The sequence below is a fragment of the Thalia democratica genome, chromosome 4, assembly GCF_965202585.1.
Source record: "Thalia democratica chromosome 4, ktThaDemo2.hap1.1, whole genome shotgun sequence".
Lineage (NCBI taxonomy): Eukaryota > Metazoa > Chordata > Thaliacea > Salpida > Salpidae > Thalia > Thalia democratica.
The window spans coordinates 54861398-54880180 of NC_139168.1; the positions used below are offsets into that span (position 1 = coordinate 54861398).

The 18783-nt window shown below is 25.4% G+C and overlaps 1 protein-coding gene across 7 annotated transcripts in view; it reads left to right on the plus strand.

Moving 5' to 3' along the window:
* Positions 1–7278: 7278 nt before the first annotated feature.
* LOC145834033 (uncharacterized) overlaps positions 7279–18783 on the plus strand; it is a 98007-nt gene continuing 86502 nt past the window's right edge. For all 7 annotated transcript variants that reach the window (XR_014369772.1, XM_082941347.1, XM_082941351.1 and 4 more), the window contains exons 1-2: positions 7279–7366; positions 9624–9918. Coding sequence is in view for 6 of the 7 variants with exons in the window: in XM_082941347.1 (XP_082797473.1) it covers positions 7317–7366; positions 9624–9918 (345 nt within the window). In the remaining variant the exon portion in view is untranslated. The remainder of the gene's footprint in view (positions 7367–9623; positions 9919–18783) is intronic.

An 18783-nucleotide genomic window follows, 5' to 3' on the forward strand; every position in this document is an offset into this window, starting at 1 on the left:
TTAAAAAATATCAAATCCGTAACTTAAAATTCCCCTAAAAACTTAATACTTATACAATAGAAAAACAAAAATGCTAGGAGATATGGTTTTAGTCGGTTTTTTACTGTGGTTTCATTAGCAAAATTCATCAGTAAACTTTCTATATACTTATCTAAAATACTTCTCTAAAATACTTATCTTAAAAGCTCAAAAATCTTTTTTCGATTTGCACTCAACAAAACAAAAATGTTAAAACTAACTTTAATAAAGTGTAAACTTCAATCAAGTATAAAATTCTTTAAAACTTAACTTAAATCGTTAGTTTATAAACATTTAAGTAAAAGTAATCTATTTAGAAAATTAAGTTTTGGATGAGTAATTCTATACTTATTCAGATTAATATTTAAACAAGAAAATATGTATAAGATATTCAAGACTAAAGAAAAAAAATTTAAAACTGGATTACAATGCAAAACATTATAAAAACCGACAACAATAAAAACACTAAAACCCAGCTTTTTGTATAGTTTTAGTTATCTCGTTGTTAAAAATTCGGATCGCAAATTTTAATAAACAAATGTTCTATAACTAGAAGGGGGTAAGGATTTTTTGCCCTGGTTAAAATTTTAAATCTACAATCAATGTAGTACTCAGCGTCAGCACAGCTAGGGTTATGGAGAAGGTGTTCATAGATAATTTATAATAATAAAAATGTATTAAAATTATTAAAAACATTAAAATAGCAGTAATAAACCAAAGCAATGTTGTAGCAAATAAAATAAATTTTATTTTCATAATTTTGGTTAACTATTGCTATTTTTTATTTTAAAATATTACAAAGCATAAACATATAAACAGATTTTAAAAAGCTAATCTAAGTATTACTTACAAGTAAAACTCAAGACACACTTATATACTGCTTTTTAATTCTCTTGATTCTTTTTTTTAAATAGTATTATATTGCCTAGTTTTTATAAAACCTACATACACATTACATATAAAATTTTATATTAATATTCACTACAAAAACTGTAACCATTTTTTAGTTACATTTCATCTTATACCAAAAAAATTATTCTTTAGGAAATTTAAACACGAGATTTCAAAACTTAGGTTTTTAGTTTTTTGTATATTTTTTTCTGCTTTTTATATTCTAAATTTAATTTACGACAACTTCGGTTTATTTTTTTTAATCTTTTTAGATTTATTTTACAATTTAAGATCTCTAGAAGATTACTATGAGAGTGAAACTTTAAAAAAACTCTTTAACAACATGCAAAAAAAAAATTAAAGTCATTTTCTTATAGCTACGTATGTTAAGAACTTTTTATTGTCTAACGAAGGTAAATAACAATATTATATGCGAAGGAGAGCTGAAGTTATGCATATATTCAAAATCAGATAATTACGAATTTTGAACTGTTTTTCTATAAACACGTTTTAGTAAAAATTTAATATAGCTCAGAATTTTTATTCTTTTTAGACAAAAACATCTCAAACGATTTGTTTTGCTTTGTAGTATGACTCTTTAGTTTAAATTAAATAAAAACAACAAAAAATATTTTCTAATGGCTTAAAAATATAAGTAGTTTTTTTTTCTTGTTTGTTCTTTATAAAACAAACAAGAAAAAAAATGGAGCTTACTACTCGTATTCAATTTAGACAAAGAAGATCTCAAACGGTTTGTCTAGCTTTATAGGTATTACATTTTAATTTTAAATTTAAAAACATTTAAAATAAGTTGTCTTAGATTTTATTATTATATTCATATGACACTTCAAGAGTTTAGATATTTCAATCAAATTAGTAAGAGCTTTGAAAACTTTAATACCAAACTTAATGATCTATTTTCTTTTATGTCTTAAATTCATCTGTTAATGAAGTTCCAATAAAAAACTATTACCATTATATTTTAGGCAAGCTATTTTTTTAAATATTAATTTTTTAATTGTTACAAACCTTCAGCTGCTAAAAAAGAGATTCAAATTTCCAATATTTTTTACTAAACCGTTCTCCGTATTGATAAATTTATTACTATTATTTGATATCGTTAGAAACTTTCTAAGTACTCTTTAGCCATCTGTTTATAAATTTATAAAACGTTGTTATTAAAATTTAAGTTTGCAGCACTTTTTTATATACGTAAAATATTAAATTGTTTAACCTCAATAACACAAATGCCACAACTTTCTCGTCCACTTATTGTTCATGTTTAAAAAAAACTTTCTCCCAATTATTTAACCTTTCTATGATTCCATAAGCTTGTTTAAAAATAGCGCTAAAAATAAAATATATGTTAAAAAGTATTTCTTTTATGACAAAACTACATAAGGTTCAAAAAACTTAAGTTCAGTTTGACGGACGCTTTTTTAAACCTGTAAGTTGATTAGAATCTCTTGTTTTTATAACTCCCAAGTGATTTTTTTTTAACTATTTTAGTACTGTAAAACAATTGGTTTTTTATATTAAAAACTCTTTATTATTATTTGTTCTTAACTGTTTTTTCATGCAAACAGTCTCTAGTGTTTGTCATTAAGTTGAAAAAATGGAAATATTGCTTCAAACTTGGGTTTTTTTTTGTGATTTGGTGTACATTTTTTATTCAATATTTACTTTTTATTTAAACAGTTTGTTAACTCTGTTATCAATTTAAGCTGATGTTTATCACGATGAACATCTAAAAGTATATTTTTTAGTTTTATATCTTTAATCAACCGATACCTTATACATATTTTTGAATAAAGAAAATGAACATGTTGCCTATAGTCTTTAAACATTTCATCAATAAGCATTTATTTAAAAACATTTCACCAAATAAAAATAACCTACCGGGTTGTTTAGATGATAACTTAGTGTTCTAAACTTTTCTACTAAAATGATTTGTACGCATTGACATGTATGCAAAACTATAAATCTTTTCAAAAATACGTTTCGCCATTCCTTTTATTAATTCTTTATTGTTAATAACTATCTTTTATAATTTATCTTGTTGGTTTTTTGATTGTCACCTCTACAAAGCAAAACAAATCGTTTGAGATGTTTTTTGTCTAAATTGAATAAGAATTGTATACTCCATTAAATTTTTAATTAACTTGTTTGTTTTATATATAATGAAGAAGAAAAAAATAAGTTGGACTTTTAAGTCAAAAAAAAATTGATGTTTGTATTTATCTTAACAAAATAAAACATACCAAAAAAGCAAGAAAAATCGATTGAGATGTGTTTTGTCTATATTGAATAAGAATCATAAACTCCATTAAATATTTAAAAAAAATGTTTATTTTATATAGAATAAGAAAAAAAAAAATGATTTTTAGGTCAAAAATTTTAAAAATGTTGATTTTTTTATTTAATTCTAATGAAATATGTATGTGAAGAAAACATGACAATCGTCAAAGATTTTTGTCTAAATTCAAAAAGAGTTTTAAGCTCCATTCAGTTTTTACAAAAACGTGTTTATAGCGTATAAGTGTTCACAAACGCAATTATTTGATTTCAAATAGCTGCGAAACTTCAGCTTACTATTTGCAAATAAAAAAAGCAAAACAATATTCATTATATGTATTAAAGACCAAAAAGTAAAGGAATTGAAAAAATTGCAAAAAAAAAGTTGTTGTCATTGGCTATGTAATAGTAAATTATAGCCTATGGCCTGCTAACAGAAATTTATTGCTTAAAATGTTAAATTTGTATACAATTTTTACAAATTAAACATATTAACAAAACTGAAATATTTAACATATAATATTGTAAAATGTGCACTTATGTTTTTTTATACTATTTTGAATAGTTTCCTGTTTCTGGTGCGACATTTGAAAAAATGAAACAATTTACATAAGTTACTTAAATCAATGTACTAACTACTATTATTTATTAATTTGTCTTATTATATAAATACATGTTCAATGATATGCCTATAAATTACTTATTTTAACAGTAATAATTAAAAAGAATAGCTACAAGTCAACTTTAAATAATATAAAAACTAGAAGCAGACGTGAACAACTATTTTCAACTTTGATAAAAACTAATATTAACACAAAAAGTTTTCAATGTTGAAAAATTAAAAACAATCTGCGAATTAGTCAATAGTTTCCTTACTAAAAAGAAAACTCTTTTAAGTGGCTATTATTTGACAAGTGTTTTAAGTTTTAAGTAATAAAACTATCTACTCGTTTATTTCGTTTATCTTTAAATATTTTCGTGAAGTAAGTTACGGAAAAGAGTATACCCATTTGAAATAGAAAAAGTTTCATTCATAAATAACAAATCAAAAGTGTTTTAAAAAACTAATTTTGAAATATGCTAGACTTTCAACGGTCTTATTTTTATATTAACCGTAACTATTGACCGATTCGAAGATTGTTTTTAATTATACAACATTAGAAAAACTGTAGATTTTTAATTTATTTTTTATCAAATTTTAGAATAATTGTTCACGTCTACCAAGGGCGTAGCGTGGGGAGGGACACTGGCGCATGCGTGCCACCCAAAAAAAGAAAAGAAGTATAAAAAAAGAATGTAATATCTTTATCCTTTATTGTTTATTTTTTCTGCTTAATTTGCCTATTTTTCTACTATGTTTACCTTGTATTCGAAAAGTTAAACGAAATTTTGAATACCAATTAGGGAAATTACTCAATATACTGATTCGGTGCGCAAGCGAAAGTGCGTACCGATTTTGATGAAAAACTCCATAAGGAAAAATTTTATAACTTCATGAACTTCATAGGAATTTAGACTCAAAAAGTACGTAATTAATGTAGTGCACCGCTGTAGTATAACCTTATGACAGATTTTTCTACAAAAGTTTACAAAAATACGTCACGCTTAAAGGAAAATTAAACGATTATACAAGTTTTTTTTATGCTACAATACAGACTACTGCTAGTTTTCTGATCTTTATTTTTGTAAACATACAAGAAAAAGCGTGTCGGCCTATGAGAAATAAACTTTGTTTGTGATTTTTATTTAAAAAAAATACAATCAGATAAATTAAATTTAAAAATTATACTTTTAACTTAAAAACTTTAAAGTTATAACAACCAGTTATTTCGAACTTATTTTACTTTTTGAATTTATTTCAATTATATAACTTATAAAAAGATCTTTTAATAGCTAATTACAAAAGTTTTAATTTAGGGGATTTTTAAAGAAAAAAGTTTTGCACCCCTTGACCAAAATACTACGCTACGCCACTGACGTCTACTACTAGTTTTTTTTATTATTCAAAGTTGACTTTTAGCTATTTTTTAACTGAAACTCTTAAACTAAGTAATTTATATGTATAACATTGAACATGTTTTTCTTTTATAAGACAAATTAATTAATAGCTGTGAATAGTACTTTATTTTAATTACTTATGTATAAAAGATTTCGGTATTAATGTTAGCTTCACACTGTAAGGCAAAGTTTTCACATTGTAAATAATAACAGGACTAAATTTTTTATTTAATTTATTTTACGAAAAACTTAACAACATAATTACTCATTAAACAAAAGTCAACAAAATAGTATAGATACTTGATAAAAGTAAACATGTTTTAACATAAAACACAGTGCTCAAGTTTGCTTTTAGCTATTTTCTGTTTGAATTCTGGTAACTATAGTCATGATCTCAGTTTAATCATTAATAGCAGGCTTGCCGTTTAGAATTACATTAATTGATGAAAATTACTTACGTATGACATTTTGAACTAAAACAAATAAATTGAAACTTTGAACTGAAAATGAACTAAGTATTTAGTTGTAATAGCAACATTAGTATAATAAAAATCCTGGTGACAAGCAGATTAGTGCCTATTTAATAATTACTTTAGTTCAACTTATATACTTTACTTGCAATTTTTTTAAACATGTTCTGTCTGAAAAAGAACTTTTTGGTAAATTTGGCCTGCTGAGCGGTTACATGATAATTCAAATTCGGACAAATCAAATTCCGACAACTCAAATTCTTAAAAAAATTATTTAAGAAACTATATCTAGATAAGTAATATAAGTTTAAAGAAAATAGAATATACATATGTAGATCTTATTAATATCTACAAGCCCCTTTTTTCTTTTTTTGCAAAAATCTGAAATATTTTCAAGATATTTTAAAATTACTAAAATTAACTATACTTTTTACTTTATTTAAGCCATATCTAAAAATATATTCAATGTTTTGCAGTATAAAAAAATGGCTTGTAGATATTAATATGACCAACATATTTATATTTAATATTTGACAAATGTACATTACTTTTTCATTTTTAACCGTTTCAAATTTTTTTAAGAATTTGAATTGTCGGAATTTGAATAGACCGAATTTAAATAGTCGTGCTGACCATAGTTGTAAAAAAGCATTGCTTTATTTACTCTTGACAACTCTGATACCGACCATCCTACTAAAAGCTGCCCATCCAATACAGCAGGCTTGCCAAATTTATTTAAAATTGTATACAAGCAGAACAGAACAGGTCACAGCTTTCTAAATAAGGTAAAATTGTAAAAAGCTTAATTCCTTTAACGTTGAGTTTTATCAGTATTTTGTACTAAAAGTTTAACTTTTTTATTTGTTGAATCACCAAAGAAGTAGATATCTGATTGAAGTAGAAAATAAATAAAATTTATTTTAAAAACCGGTTAACTTGACCATATTTTTTTTTTGCTTTTATAAATATAAGTACTGTAAAATTTAGACACTATGTACTTAATAAGAGAAAAAATAAACGAAATAAAGCATTAAAATTGAACGCTAATAAAAAAAAAAGTTTTCTTCTAAAAAAATTCTTTTTTTTTTTTTTTCTGAATACTTTTCTTAGCTTAAAAATGTAACGATAAGGAAATATTTAATATTTGCAAACATTAAAAAGATAAATACATTACTTTTTAAGTATTTTCAAATCACCAAGTAAATATTTTGGCAATAAATTAATCACTTTTACTAATAAATAGACGAAAAAAAGTCCACATTTAAAAATTTAGAAGAAAGTCAGAAAACCTAAAAGTTTTTTGTTAAACCACCCTAAATATAGTATAAATATTTGAACAAAACTTGTAAATTCTGTAAAACATCTACAAAACAAAGAATAAATACTTTTTTAACTTAGTTTTTATATTATAATCTGAAATTCCTTAAGGATACTTACGTTCTTTAATATGGTTTACGAAATTACGATGGTTATTACTGTTCGTTTTTGCATTCTTTACTTGACTTTTTTATCTCTGTTTTTAACCTTTTCACAAAATAGCTATTTTTACTTGGGGAATTTTAAAATTATTGAAAACACTCATTTACATTTTAATTCAAATTTTGCTGTAAACAATAATTTTAGAAGTAATTATTGTGAAGAAAAATGCTATCAGTAAATGAATCTTTAAACAGACCACAAGATATTTACAACAGGTATAGTTAACTAAGTTTTTCAAAACTTTTTAAAATTTTTTTAAACTGAAATTTAGATGATTTTAAGGTTGCACAAAATTGAAATAAAGCAGGTATTTCCTGGCTGACTTTTGCATGAGGATTTAAGTTCATGATTTTTTCCACAGTTTGTGGTTTTTAGTGTTGAGATTTCAACCTTGTGAAGTGTAACCAAGGGATTTTTTTTAGTTAAACAGATAGTTTTTCTTTTTTTTGGTTAGTTTGATGTAAATTTAATATTGAAGGGACAAATAAAATTACAGGTGATGACAAATTGCTTGCTTAACTTTTGAAAGACGTTTATTGTTGTAGAGGAAACAATTAATCTGATGTTTTTCTACAATAAACACAAGTTCTTTAGTAGAAAATCATCAGTCTTACTCCTCCATCTGCAACAATAAACAATTTATAAAGGTCAAGCAAATAAGTTAGATGTTGTGTTATTATACTTACCCTTTTTAAAATATAAGATAAACTAGAAAAAAAGACTACATGTAAAAACTGAAAAACTAACTCCTTGGTGACACATCATTTATTGGGATTTGTTTATGCTTAAGATTTCTAGGCTAAGATTAAGCAAAAACAAGCATATTTTGTTCTGCTTGAGTAATTTTTCCATTTAAAACTGATAAATTGTTGATAAGTTTATGTTGTATGTAATAAAAAAGATATTAAAAGACTCTTAATGGTCTGTAGTTTTCTAATTTTGGTTTTGTTTATATCATAAAAACTTAAAAATAAAATATCAAGTTAATTTTTGGCTAAAATTAACATTTCTGTCCATTGTAAAAGAAACACACCTGTGACAAATGCAGTTAAACTTCTACAATAACTATTTATTTCCAATAAAAAACATATCAAAAGACTCTTAATATAGTGATCTGTTTGAGCTAAGATTTCTAGGCTAAGATTATGAAAAATCGAGCATCTAATGTTTTGCATGAGTAGTTTCACTGCTAAAATAGGCTAATATTTTGCAAATTATATCATGGTATCATTTTCATACTTTTCCATATTAAACTTTATTTAAAACTAATAAAACACATATAAATACATTCCTTAGGCTTTTCAGTTAATGAATAGTTTGTTTATTTTTGATATAAACATTTTAGTATACTTTTTTAAGACCTCAAAGTTCAACTAGTTTTAATAAATATAGACTCTAAAACACTTAAATGATACATGTTACGTCCTTTACAAACAATTGAAAACATATTATTGTTATAGTTTTTTGCGCATTTTAAATTATTTAACAAATGTTCACCTATTGCCGATTGACTTTTTATTGGGTTACCATAAAGCGGATTACCAAAAAGTGTGGGTGATAAAAAAGTTTAAACCCGTGAATAAATGTCTTTGTGCAAAAGTGTCTCATCATAATTTTTTTACACCTTCCCCCTGATAGCCAAAATTGCTCTTAAAGTTTAATATTGCCTGTTTTGGGAAAATGTCAATCTATTTAAAATATCATGATAAATTTGAAAAATGTTGTGCATGAACCCTGTTATTAGATCAGTATGATATTTTAATTTGATATTGAAATCTTTGAATAAGATTTAAAAATAACTAAAAAATTTAAAAAAAAACTGATGATTTTTCTTAAAACTAACAATATTATTTTGACTTCAAAATTTCAAAGCAACATAAATATTCAAAAATTAGTTGCAATTAGTTCGTTTGAAAAGATCTTAACATAACAAGTTTGTTGGAATATACAATAACAACAAATTTCACAGTACTTGCTTTATTTAACTGACACATGTTTCTCTAAATTAAACAGTTAACACAGTTTCTCAGAGTTTACATTTAGTTCTGGAAAGCAATAATGAATAACTTTGTGGAACTGTGTAAAGTTGCATATTTATATGATTTTTGTACTTATCAATATCACTAAAACTTGCTAGTTGTTCAAATTTATGTCTCAATACTATAAGTTCACTACAGTGTAATTAAATTAAAATAAAGAGCAACATTTTTTGTTGTTATAATGATAAACTTTGTTCGATTGAGCCTCTAAATTAATAGATGGTATATATTTTTGAATTTTAAATACTCGGCTTTATAATGGCTGAGGTTCAAGAGTTTATGCTTTTAATAAATTAATTCATCAAGATACTAATCTTTTGTATATATTATTTTTATGTTTGTGTTCATACAAATGAGTCTATTTTTAATGCTTATGGTAAAGTTTGATTTTGAGTAAAAATCAAACAAGCAAATGAATGTTAATTAATTTCAGTGGTCAAGATGGCTTTATTGATGATTGTCTTACATCTCTCAAACACAGTTTGCCATCACACTTATCACCAAAGTCTTCTATTATAACTACTAATAGAAGTTTTTTGGAGCTCAACAACACTTCAATGATACTTAATACTAGTGAAAAAAGTCTAAAAACAGTAACAATGATTGAAAAAATTCCAAAAACTGATATATTGAGTGGATGTGTGGCTTTTGTTGATACTTGGCAAGAAGGTGGAAAATATAATAGGTCACATATTTTTGCTAAAATATTAGCTAGGATGGGTGCTATAGTAAGTTAATTTTTTATTATTTTATCAATGCACATTGCAAATTGTTTTTAATATTTTTTGCTTTTATGAGATGTAAATTTGTTCATCTGACTTAAAATTCAATAAGTGTTAAGTGCTGAATTCAACTTAGAATAGTTTACTGATTTTGTGAGATTAAATGTTAATTATTAAAAAAAAACCTTTTAAATTAATACATACAACTTTTGTTTTTTGTTTAGTTGTTTTAAGTGATATTTAATATTTTTTTTCTGAGTAATACTATTTATTTTTGATTTAATATTTAAGGCCTCAGGGGATGATAAAAAAAATCTTGACCCCTAGTTGAAAACTAAGAAGAATAACTAACTTATTTATTATGTTTATAAACATTGATTCAGAATCATTTTTCAGAGTTTTAAATAGCAATAGATTATGAAATGCAATAAATAGCGTTACATAACTCCACATCGCATTTGCTCATTTAAAGCACAAACTATTTAAAAAAGGTTAAAAAGTAACAAATATCCTAATAAATAACTAAACTGTAAAGCAGGGTTGACAGCCTTGTGTAACTTGCAGGCAGGTTTTTCTATAAAAATTGCCTGCAGGCCTCACTATTTAGAAAAAAACCTTCGAGGGCCGCATTTGTTTAAAAAAAGTTCTAGTAGACAGAAGAAAAATATTATCTAAGATCTACTAATGATAGCAATATTAGAGCACTAATAAATTGTATTTATTGAATAAAGAGCCTAACTGTAAGTTTTTATTACAAAATTTTTAATTTTATATATTTAAAATGTATATTTTTGGCTTAAAAGGAGCTGAGGGTGCATTTGCCAACCGCTGCTGTAAAGTATAAATTTTATAGAATTCTTACTAAGCTAAATTTGGAAAACTTTAAACAACAAATCTTAATCAAAAACTACAAGATACACACTTAGGCTGCTTATAAATATGGCGATATTTGAGTTTTCAGCTAGAAGTTTTTTTACACTTGGCAAGTACCACAAAAACACCCTGTGCAAATTTTGAGATGATTTGAAGAAACTTTTACTTATGCCAAATTTTATTTTCTGAAAACTACCCCAATACAAAATGTATGGTATCCAATTGACCTTTGAATTTTCAGCTTTAATTCTTTTTACATGAGGCCAATTGTCGCAAAAAAACATTGTGCACAATTTAAGACAATTAAAAGAAAGTTTTATGGTGGCTTTTCTTGATTTTTTGAAAAAATGATTAGAAATTCAAGAAAACTTATAAAAAGTGTTAAAAATTACATTAAATCAAGTCTCTATAAAACTTTCTTAAAATCCTCTTGAATTGTGCACAATGTGGTTTTGTTATAATTGACCACATGTTAAAAAGTCAAGCTAAAAATTATAAGGTTGCATTTTTTTGGGTCCTATACAGCTTGAATTGGGGTTGTCTCAGAAAATTGAATACCCCAAGGTAAAAATTTCTTTAAGTCATTTGAAATTTTTGCACAAGGTGTTTTAAAGGTATTTCTCAAGTTTAAAAACTCTAAAAGGTGACTTAATAAGTTAAGTGTAATTAAGGACCTAATTTATTAGATCAAACCAGCTATGTATATTTATTGCATGTTTCGAAGCTAGAAAATGCAAATAAAGTCTATGTACTTAGGCAAATGTTCTATATAATCATTAAAAATTATAAATCTAGCAAAATCCACTGAATTTTGACAAAATTAAAGTTTCTTAGTATTCAATATCTGCCATGTTAAGTTTTGACAGAAAATTAATTATTTGCCCAAAGGGACACTCTAGTTATAAGTCAAAGAAAAAAGTCTTATCACTATACCTTATGTTTCTTATGTAATCCTAAAAAATGTGTTTTTTTTTACTGATTACTCTAGAATTTACTGATGTTTTGAAACTCTAGAAAGTCTAAGGGAGACTCAGGGTAACTCAGAATAATTTGAGATATTTTGAATTTAAAGAAAAAGTTAGGTTGACGCGGGGTAGTTTTGATTTTTAATAAAAATCTCAAGAGAGTTTAAAGATTTTTTATTTCTAGATTGAGTGAGTTTTAGTCGATCTAGTTTTAATGTTTTGTTATATTACATACCTAATTTTGTCCATGAACATGACTTTAATTGATTTAAATGTAAATTAACAATTTTTTTAGTTTTGTGGCTAGTTCTTAACCACTCTTATAAAAATTATTATTTTTTGTTTTAGATCTGAAAATAATATTCATGATTCGAGTTTTATTAAGCTGTTTATTAAAAATTGAAGTTAACTTAGAGGTTAATAAATATGCATTCAAGCAAGTACTTAATGTGGTAAGATTTAAGTTAGTAAAAAAAAATCAAACTATTTTCTTTTATATATAAAGTTAATTAAGGGCATAGGGGGGTAGAGTCCAACATTTTTTTACAAAATTAGTTATTGGAACTTATTTCAAAGCAACTGGTATATACTATAAGAAAATTTTTAAAGAACAAAAATTAATCAATTCATTTTTCAGATATAACAACCTTAGTAAAAAAATTCTGATACAATCGTATGGAGTAAAAAAAAATTATTGTCAGTATTTCAGAATTGAAAAAAATAATTAAAAATCTATCTCCTTCTTCGTTTTCAAAGCAATTTAACTCAAATTTTTAGGAAATGTCAATACTACAAACAACCTGAAAAAGCAGATTTTTGAAAAACAGCCATTTAAAAATTTATGACAAGAAAATTGTTTATATTATGTATATTTTTATTAACAAAAATTATATAGTTATTTGCCTTAACTAAAAAAGAATGCTCAATTTACTGGGATGTAAAGAGCTGATTTAAATATATTTATGCAAATTAAATATATATATATAGTAAATTGAGCATTCTTTTTTAGTTAAGGCAAATAACTATATATAAATAACTATATAAAAAGGTTTATTTAAAGATGCAAAACTCAAAGGACTTGAGTTTCGTGACTATTCACTCATCAGCTTCAAATCAAGTTTAAAATAAAGCACAAAACAAAATCACTAATGATTAGTAATTAATTTTCATTAGTGATTTTGTTTTGTGCTTTATTTTAAACTTGTTTTGAAGCTGATGAGTGAATAGTCACGAAACTCGAGTCCTTTGAGTTTTGCATCTTTAAATAAACCTTTTTATTAATAAAGCCCTCAAGGTGGGCTCAGTGTGAAAAATTTAATTTATTAAGTTAAATAACTTAATTCTATATATATATATATATAAAATAAGGTTAATATTCAAACTTGAACACCTTCTACTGAGCCCACTTGAAGGGCTTTTAAATAGTTTATTATTATTATTATATTGTTTATTGTGCAATGTTGGACTCAGGCATCAAAACCTGAGCCACTTAAACAGGACACACAAAAAGAGAAAAAGAAAATAAACTTATATTCAAAACTTTAAGATAAATTATATATATATATATATATATACAAACAAAATTTAAATGAAAACACAAAGTTAAACACAATATGATATACAAATGAACTAAATAAAAAATTCAATTCAAAAAATTCAAACTTATATATTACTTAGTACACACAATAAAGAAGTTTGTCTAACATCATCGCTTATAAAACAAAATTCATAATTACAAAATAAATAAGTAAACTAATAGTTTGTAGGGGGGAGGCGTAGGGAAACGAATATTTTTTCTTTTGTTTATATTGGAAAATTAGTGAATTTTACTGGTATTTATTGTATTTAAGTCAAATCTTTTTAGCTTTAAACAAAATTTTTCTACCCCCTCACAAGATACTATATCCTGGGGTAGTCTGTTCCACATAGCTTTTGCTCTGTGAAAAAATGTGCCTTGCCACTGACTGTTTTGAAAATCATGTTTACATTCTATTTTTAAATTATCTCCTCTTAGTTGATATTTATTTTGGGAAAAATTAAAAAACTGGTTAAAAAACTTTTATATTTGCCATTGATAATTTTGTAAAGAGTTAATAAATCAAATTCCCATCTTCTATATTCCAGTGATTTCAAGCCAAATTTAATCATTTTATCATTATATGATGTGTAAGATATGTTGCAACGACTACAAATATGACGGGTAAAACTCCTTTGCACAGATCCAATTTTGTTAACATCCTTTTTTAAATAGGGTGACCAAATTTGGGTACTAAACTTAAGTTTAGGGCGAACGTATGTTTTAGATAGTTTTGTCAGAATTAAAACAGAATTAGTTTTAAAACTTTTTAATATTTGATAAATTCTTTCAAACTATATAAATGAGACTCAATTTTTAGAACAAGATATATTGCATGCTTCTTTCATCAGTTGTATACTAAGCAATAAAAATAAAGTTTGAAATTTAACTTATATAGTGGAAATGCAATCAACGTAATTAATAATATTAAAGCAAAGAGTAATTAACAATACATAAGTACTTATAATTACAATGCAACTAAAAAAAATATAATAATAAAACAGAGCAACAACTTATAAAACAATTTAAGAAAACAACGAAACAGTATAATCAAAATCTTTATCCACTAGTGGTGTACAATTTACATTTAATTCACAAATGTATTCCCAACATGATGGAATAGCCATGGGCTCCCCGTTAGGGCCAACTTTGGCAAACATATTTATGGGCTTTATAGAAAGAAAGGTGGTCTCTAAATACAAAGTAACTTATTATAGATATGTCGACGATTGTTTTGTACTTGGAAAAGATGAGAAAGACATAGATGAACTTTTTGATGTGTTGAACAAAACACATTCTTCAATAAAATTTACTTCAGAAAAGGAAAACAATGATGAATTTGCTTTTCTTGATGTTTTAGTAAAACGACACAAGAATCAATTTTTGACAACCGTTTTTAGAAAGAAAACTTTCACTGGTAACTACTTAAACTTCCATTCATTCTGTAGCATGAAGAGAAAAACAAATTTAATAAGAACGCTTTGCCATCGAGCACATAAGATCTGTTCAAGAGAATTAATTGATGATGAAATAAAACAGATAAAATTGATATTAAATAAAAATGGTTATCTAAAGAACTTGTTAATAAAACTATAAATTTACATCTTAATAGTTTGAACAAAATAAAGCCAGTAGGGCCTGAGAAATGCTTGATTCCTTTAGTATTGTCTTATGTCAATAAGAACTCAGGAGTGTTAGAAAGAGAGATTTGTAAATTAGTAAGTAGGACGTATCATTCGGCTAAGCCAATTGTTATTTTTATATCGAAACCAATGTTCAGACCTGGAGGAAAAGATCCGATAGCAGAATTTAAACAAAGTATGGTAGTTTACCAGTTTAACTGCTTCTGTGAAGCCAGTTATGTCGGGATGACCTCAAGACAATTTGGCAAAAGAATAAAAGAACATATTCCAAAAAGTATTGACGAATTTTGTAAGAGTAATGAGAAAATTAAATCTATTAGAGTAATAAATGCTTCAAAAAGATCTGCTATTTCTGAACACTTAGTAAATAACCTTGATTGTGCTTGTAATTATAATTTAAAAAGATTTAAAATTGTTAAAAATTTTTTCACATTTCGGATTTAATTAAACTTGAGGCTATTTGTATTTTATTAAGAAAACCTAAGTTATGTAAACATAAAGATTTTGATTATACTGTTTCGTTGTTTTCTTAAATTGTTTTATAAGTTGTTGCTCTGTTTTATTATAATATTTTTTTTAGTTGCATTGTAATTATAAGTACTTATGTATTGTTAATTACTCTTTGCTTTATTATTATTAATTACGTTGATTACATTTCCACTATATAAGTAAAATTTCAAACTTTATTTTTATTGCTTAGTATACAACTGATGAAAGAAGCATGAAATATATCTTGTTCTAAAAATTGAGTCTCATTTATATAGTTTGAAAGAATTTATTTTAATGTCAAATAATGTTTAATATTTGATAACATGTAGTTTTTGCAATCTTATATAAATAGTTGATATGTTCATTCCATTTCAAATATTTGGAAATATAAATTCCCAAATCTTTAAAAACTTTAATTTCTTGTAACTTGATGTTATTGATTAAAAGGTCAGTTGGAGAAGATTTTTTTTTGTTAATGGTTAGAATTTTGCATTTACTAGGATTTAAGTTTGATTTTATTGTTTTTAACCATATGTAAATGTTATCTAAAGATAGTTGTAATGAAGTATTTGACTGACTAAAGATTTTGGCATCATCTGCAAATAAGCTTAACTCACTTTTAATATCAATGTTTTAACAAATATCATTAATATAAATTAAAAAGAGAAGGGGACCAACTACACCACCTTGTGGTACTCCACTGTAGATTGTTAAAGAGTCAGAAAGCGTATTATTGATGAGTACTCTTTGTGATCTATTATTTAAAAAGTTATCAAACCAATCAATTAAGCTTTCATGTAGCCCATACAGATTTAAAATTTTTAATAATCTTTTGTGTGATACAGAATCAAAGGCTTTTTGAATTTCCGTATAAACTACTTTAGTAAATTCATTTTTGAGATAAGGAACTAACCAAGAATGTAAGCATGTTAACAGTTGAATGGTTGATGAGCGGTTTGGAACAAAACCAAACTGTTTTTCAGTTAATAATTTGTTATCAAAGAGGTGATTGAGAATTTTTACAGATACAATATGTTCATAAATTCTTGAAAAGCCACTTGTTAGAGATATTGGTCTGTAATTTAACGCATCGTGTATATTACCTTTCTTGTGCACATGAATAATAAAAGATGTTTTCCATTGTTTAGGAACATCAGATAGTTCTAGAGAGCAATTAAATATTAATGAAAGTGGAAAAATTAATGATTGGATAACATGCTTGATATAATAGGCCGAAATGTTTTCTGGCGTTCTTATGATTTTATCTTTTAAGTGGTTAATTGAACTTATAATGTCTTCATAGGTTATGAAAAAATTTTGCATTTTACTACAATTCTTTTGGGGTAGCTTAAAAGACTGGTAACTCTCGTCTTTTTTAGAAACTTTTTGAAAATTTATGTTGAAAAGTATGGCTATTTCAAAATCTGAGGTTACTGTTTTGTTTTTATCATTATCATATAAGAGATGTATGGAATTATTTAACTTAAGTTTAGATTTCACGTAGCTATAAAACTTTTTTAAATTTTGGTTTTTGCAGAATTTGTTTTCATATTCAAAGTTGTATTTTTTAACAGCTAATTGATATTCCTTAGACTTGTTTTTGTATTTTATCAAAAGTGATTTATTTGTCTTACTTTTTTTGTATAAATTCGCTTTTTCTTTTATTAACTTTTAATATGAGATGGATATTTTTTACTTTTGTTATTTCTAGAATAAATTGGAACAAAACGTTTGATTGAGATTTGGATTAAGCTAATGAATTGATCGTAGAAATGCTGGAGATTTTCTGAATTTTTAAATAAAGAGGTCTAATTACTTTTTGACAGGAAATCATTGATGCTTTCAAAATCTGCTTTTTTATAGTCATATGAGACTTTTTTAGCAATAGGTACTACTTTATTTTCAATTTTAATTTTTAGTGAAAGCAATTTATGGTCACAAGTGTTTGTCAATGGAAAATTAGTTGAGTGTGATATGTTTCTATCTAGACCAAAATGATTGCAAATTATTAGATCGAGAATGTTACCATTCTTATGGGTTGGATTTTCAATTACTTGGGTTAAAAAATTGTCTGTACAAAAATTAAGAAAACACTCATGGGGTTTATTGAAATCTGTGCTAGGAATCTTTCAATCTATATTTGGCATATTAAAATCACCAAGAACATAAAAAGAACAATCTTTTGGAAAAACCATTTTAATCATTTTAATTATATTTTGAACAGTCAGTGCGCATCTCGCAGACAGTGGAGGAAGGTAGACACAACAAAATCTTAATTTCATCTTTTTTGAAATTACATCTACACATAGGTATTCAAAATTGATGTTGCTAGTAGAGATAGAATCCTTTTTAACTTTAATAACTTTAAGCGAATTTTTGAAAAGGATAGCAACACCTCCACCCCTACTAGACCTATCACTTTGGTTAATGTTATAGTTAAAAGGACACACTGTGGCATCGTTGATCTTATTAGTCAACCATGTTTCAGTCAAAAAAATAAATCAATGTTATTCAAATTTATATAGTTCTCTAAAATATAAAATTTATTTAAAACAGATCTTATATTAGTGTAACAAACTTTTAAATAGTTGTTGTTACAATTTATATAGGAAAACTTGTTAGTGTTAAAATTAATCCTATCACTTAATAAATTTATACCCGTTGACTCACGATTTCCTCCACTAATCCCAGATGTCCTGGGAGCGGTAACGAAAGGGCTGTTTTGTCAGTTCAACTATCTTGTTGTTCCTTATAACATATTTTATGTTCAATTTTTTCTCATCAGCGATGGCTTGCTTTATTTTAACTTCTTTTCTCAATGTTCTGAAAGCTTCAATTTCCAAGAAAGTTCTGTCAGGGTTGATGTAGATTTTTGATTCAATTTCACCATTAAACATTTCAAATCTCTCAGTCTTAACAGTCTGTGTTTGGATGCTAAATTGTTTAATTTGACTATAATTGGTCTGATTTTGTTATCTGCAATTTTACCAACTCGATAAAGTGACTTAAACTCTTCTTTTTTCATTTTATTTTCTCCTAATACTTGTTAAATAATTTTTAGATCATTTTTGCAACTTTCTAGTGCATTATGAGTTGGATTTTTACTTTCTGGAATGTTAAATATTATTACATTTAAAGCCTTTTTTTCTTTCAGTTTTTGTTCATTTTCAGCCTCTATTTTTTCTGCTACTAAATTTAATTTTGTACTAATGTTTGTGATAATTTCTGTTGGTTCACTTTTCTGCATAGCTTCAGCATATTTGGAGAATTTAGTTTCAAACTTGTTAAATTTAGAAGAAAAATCAGACTTAAACTCTGAGAAACT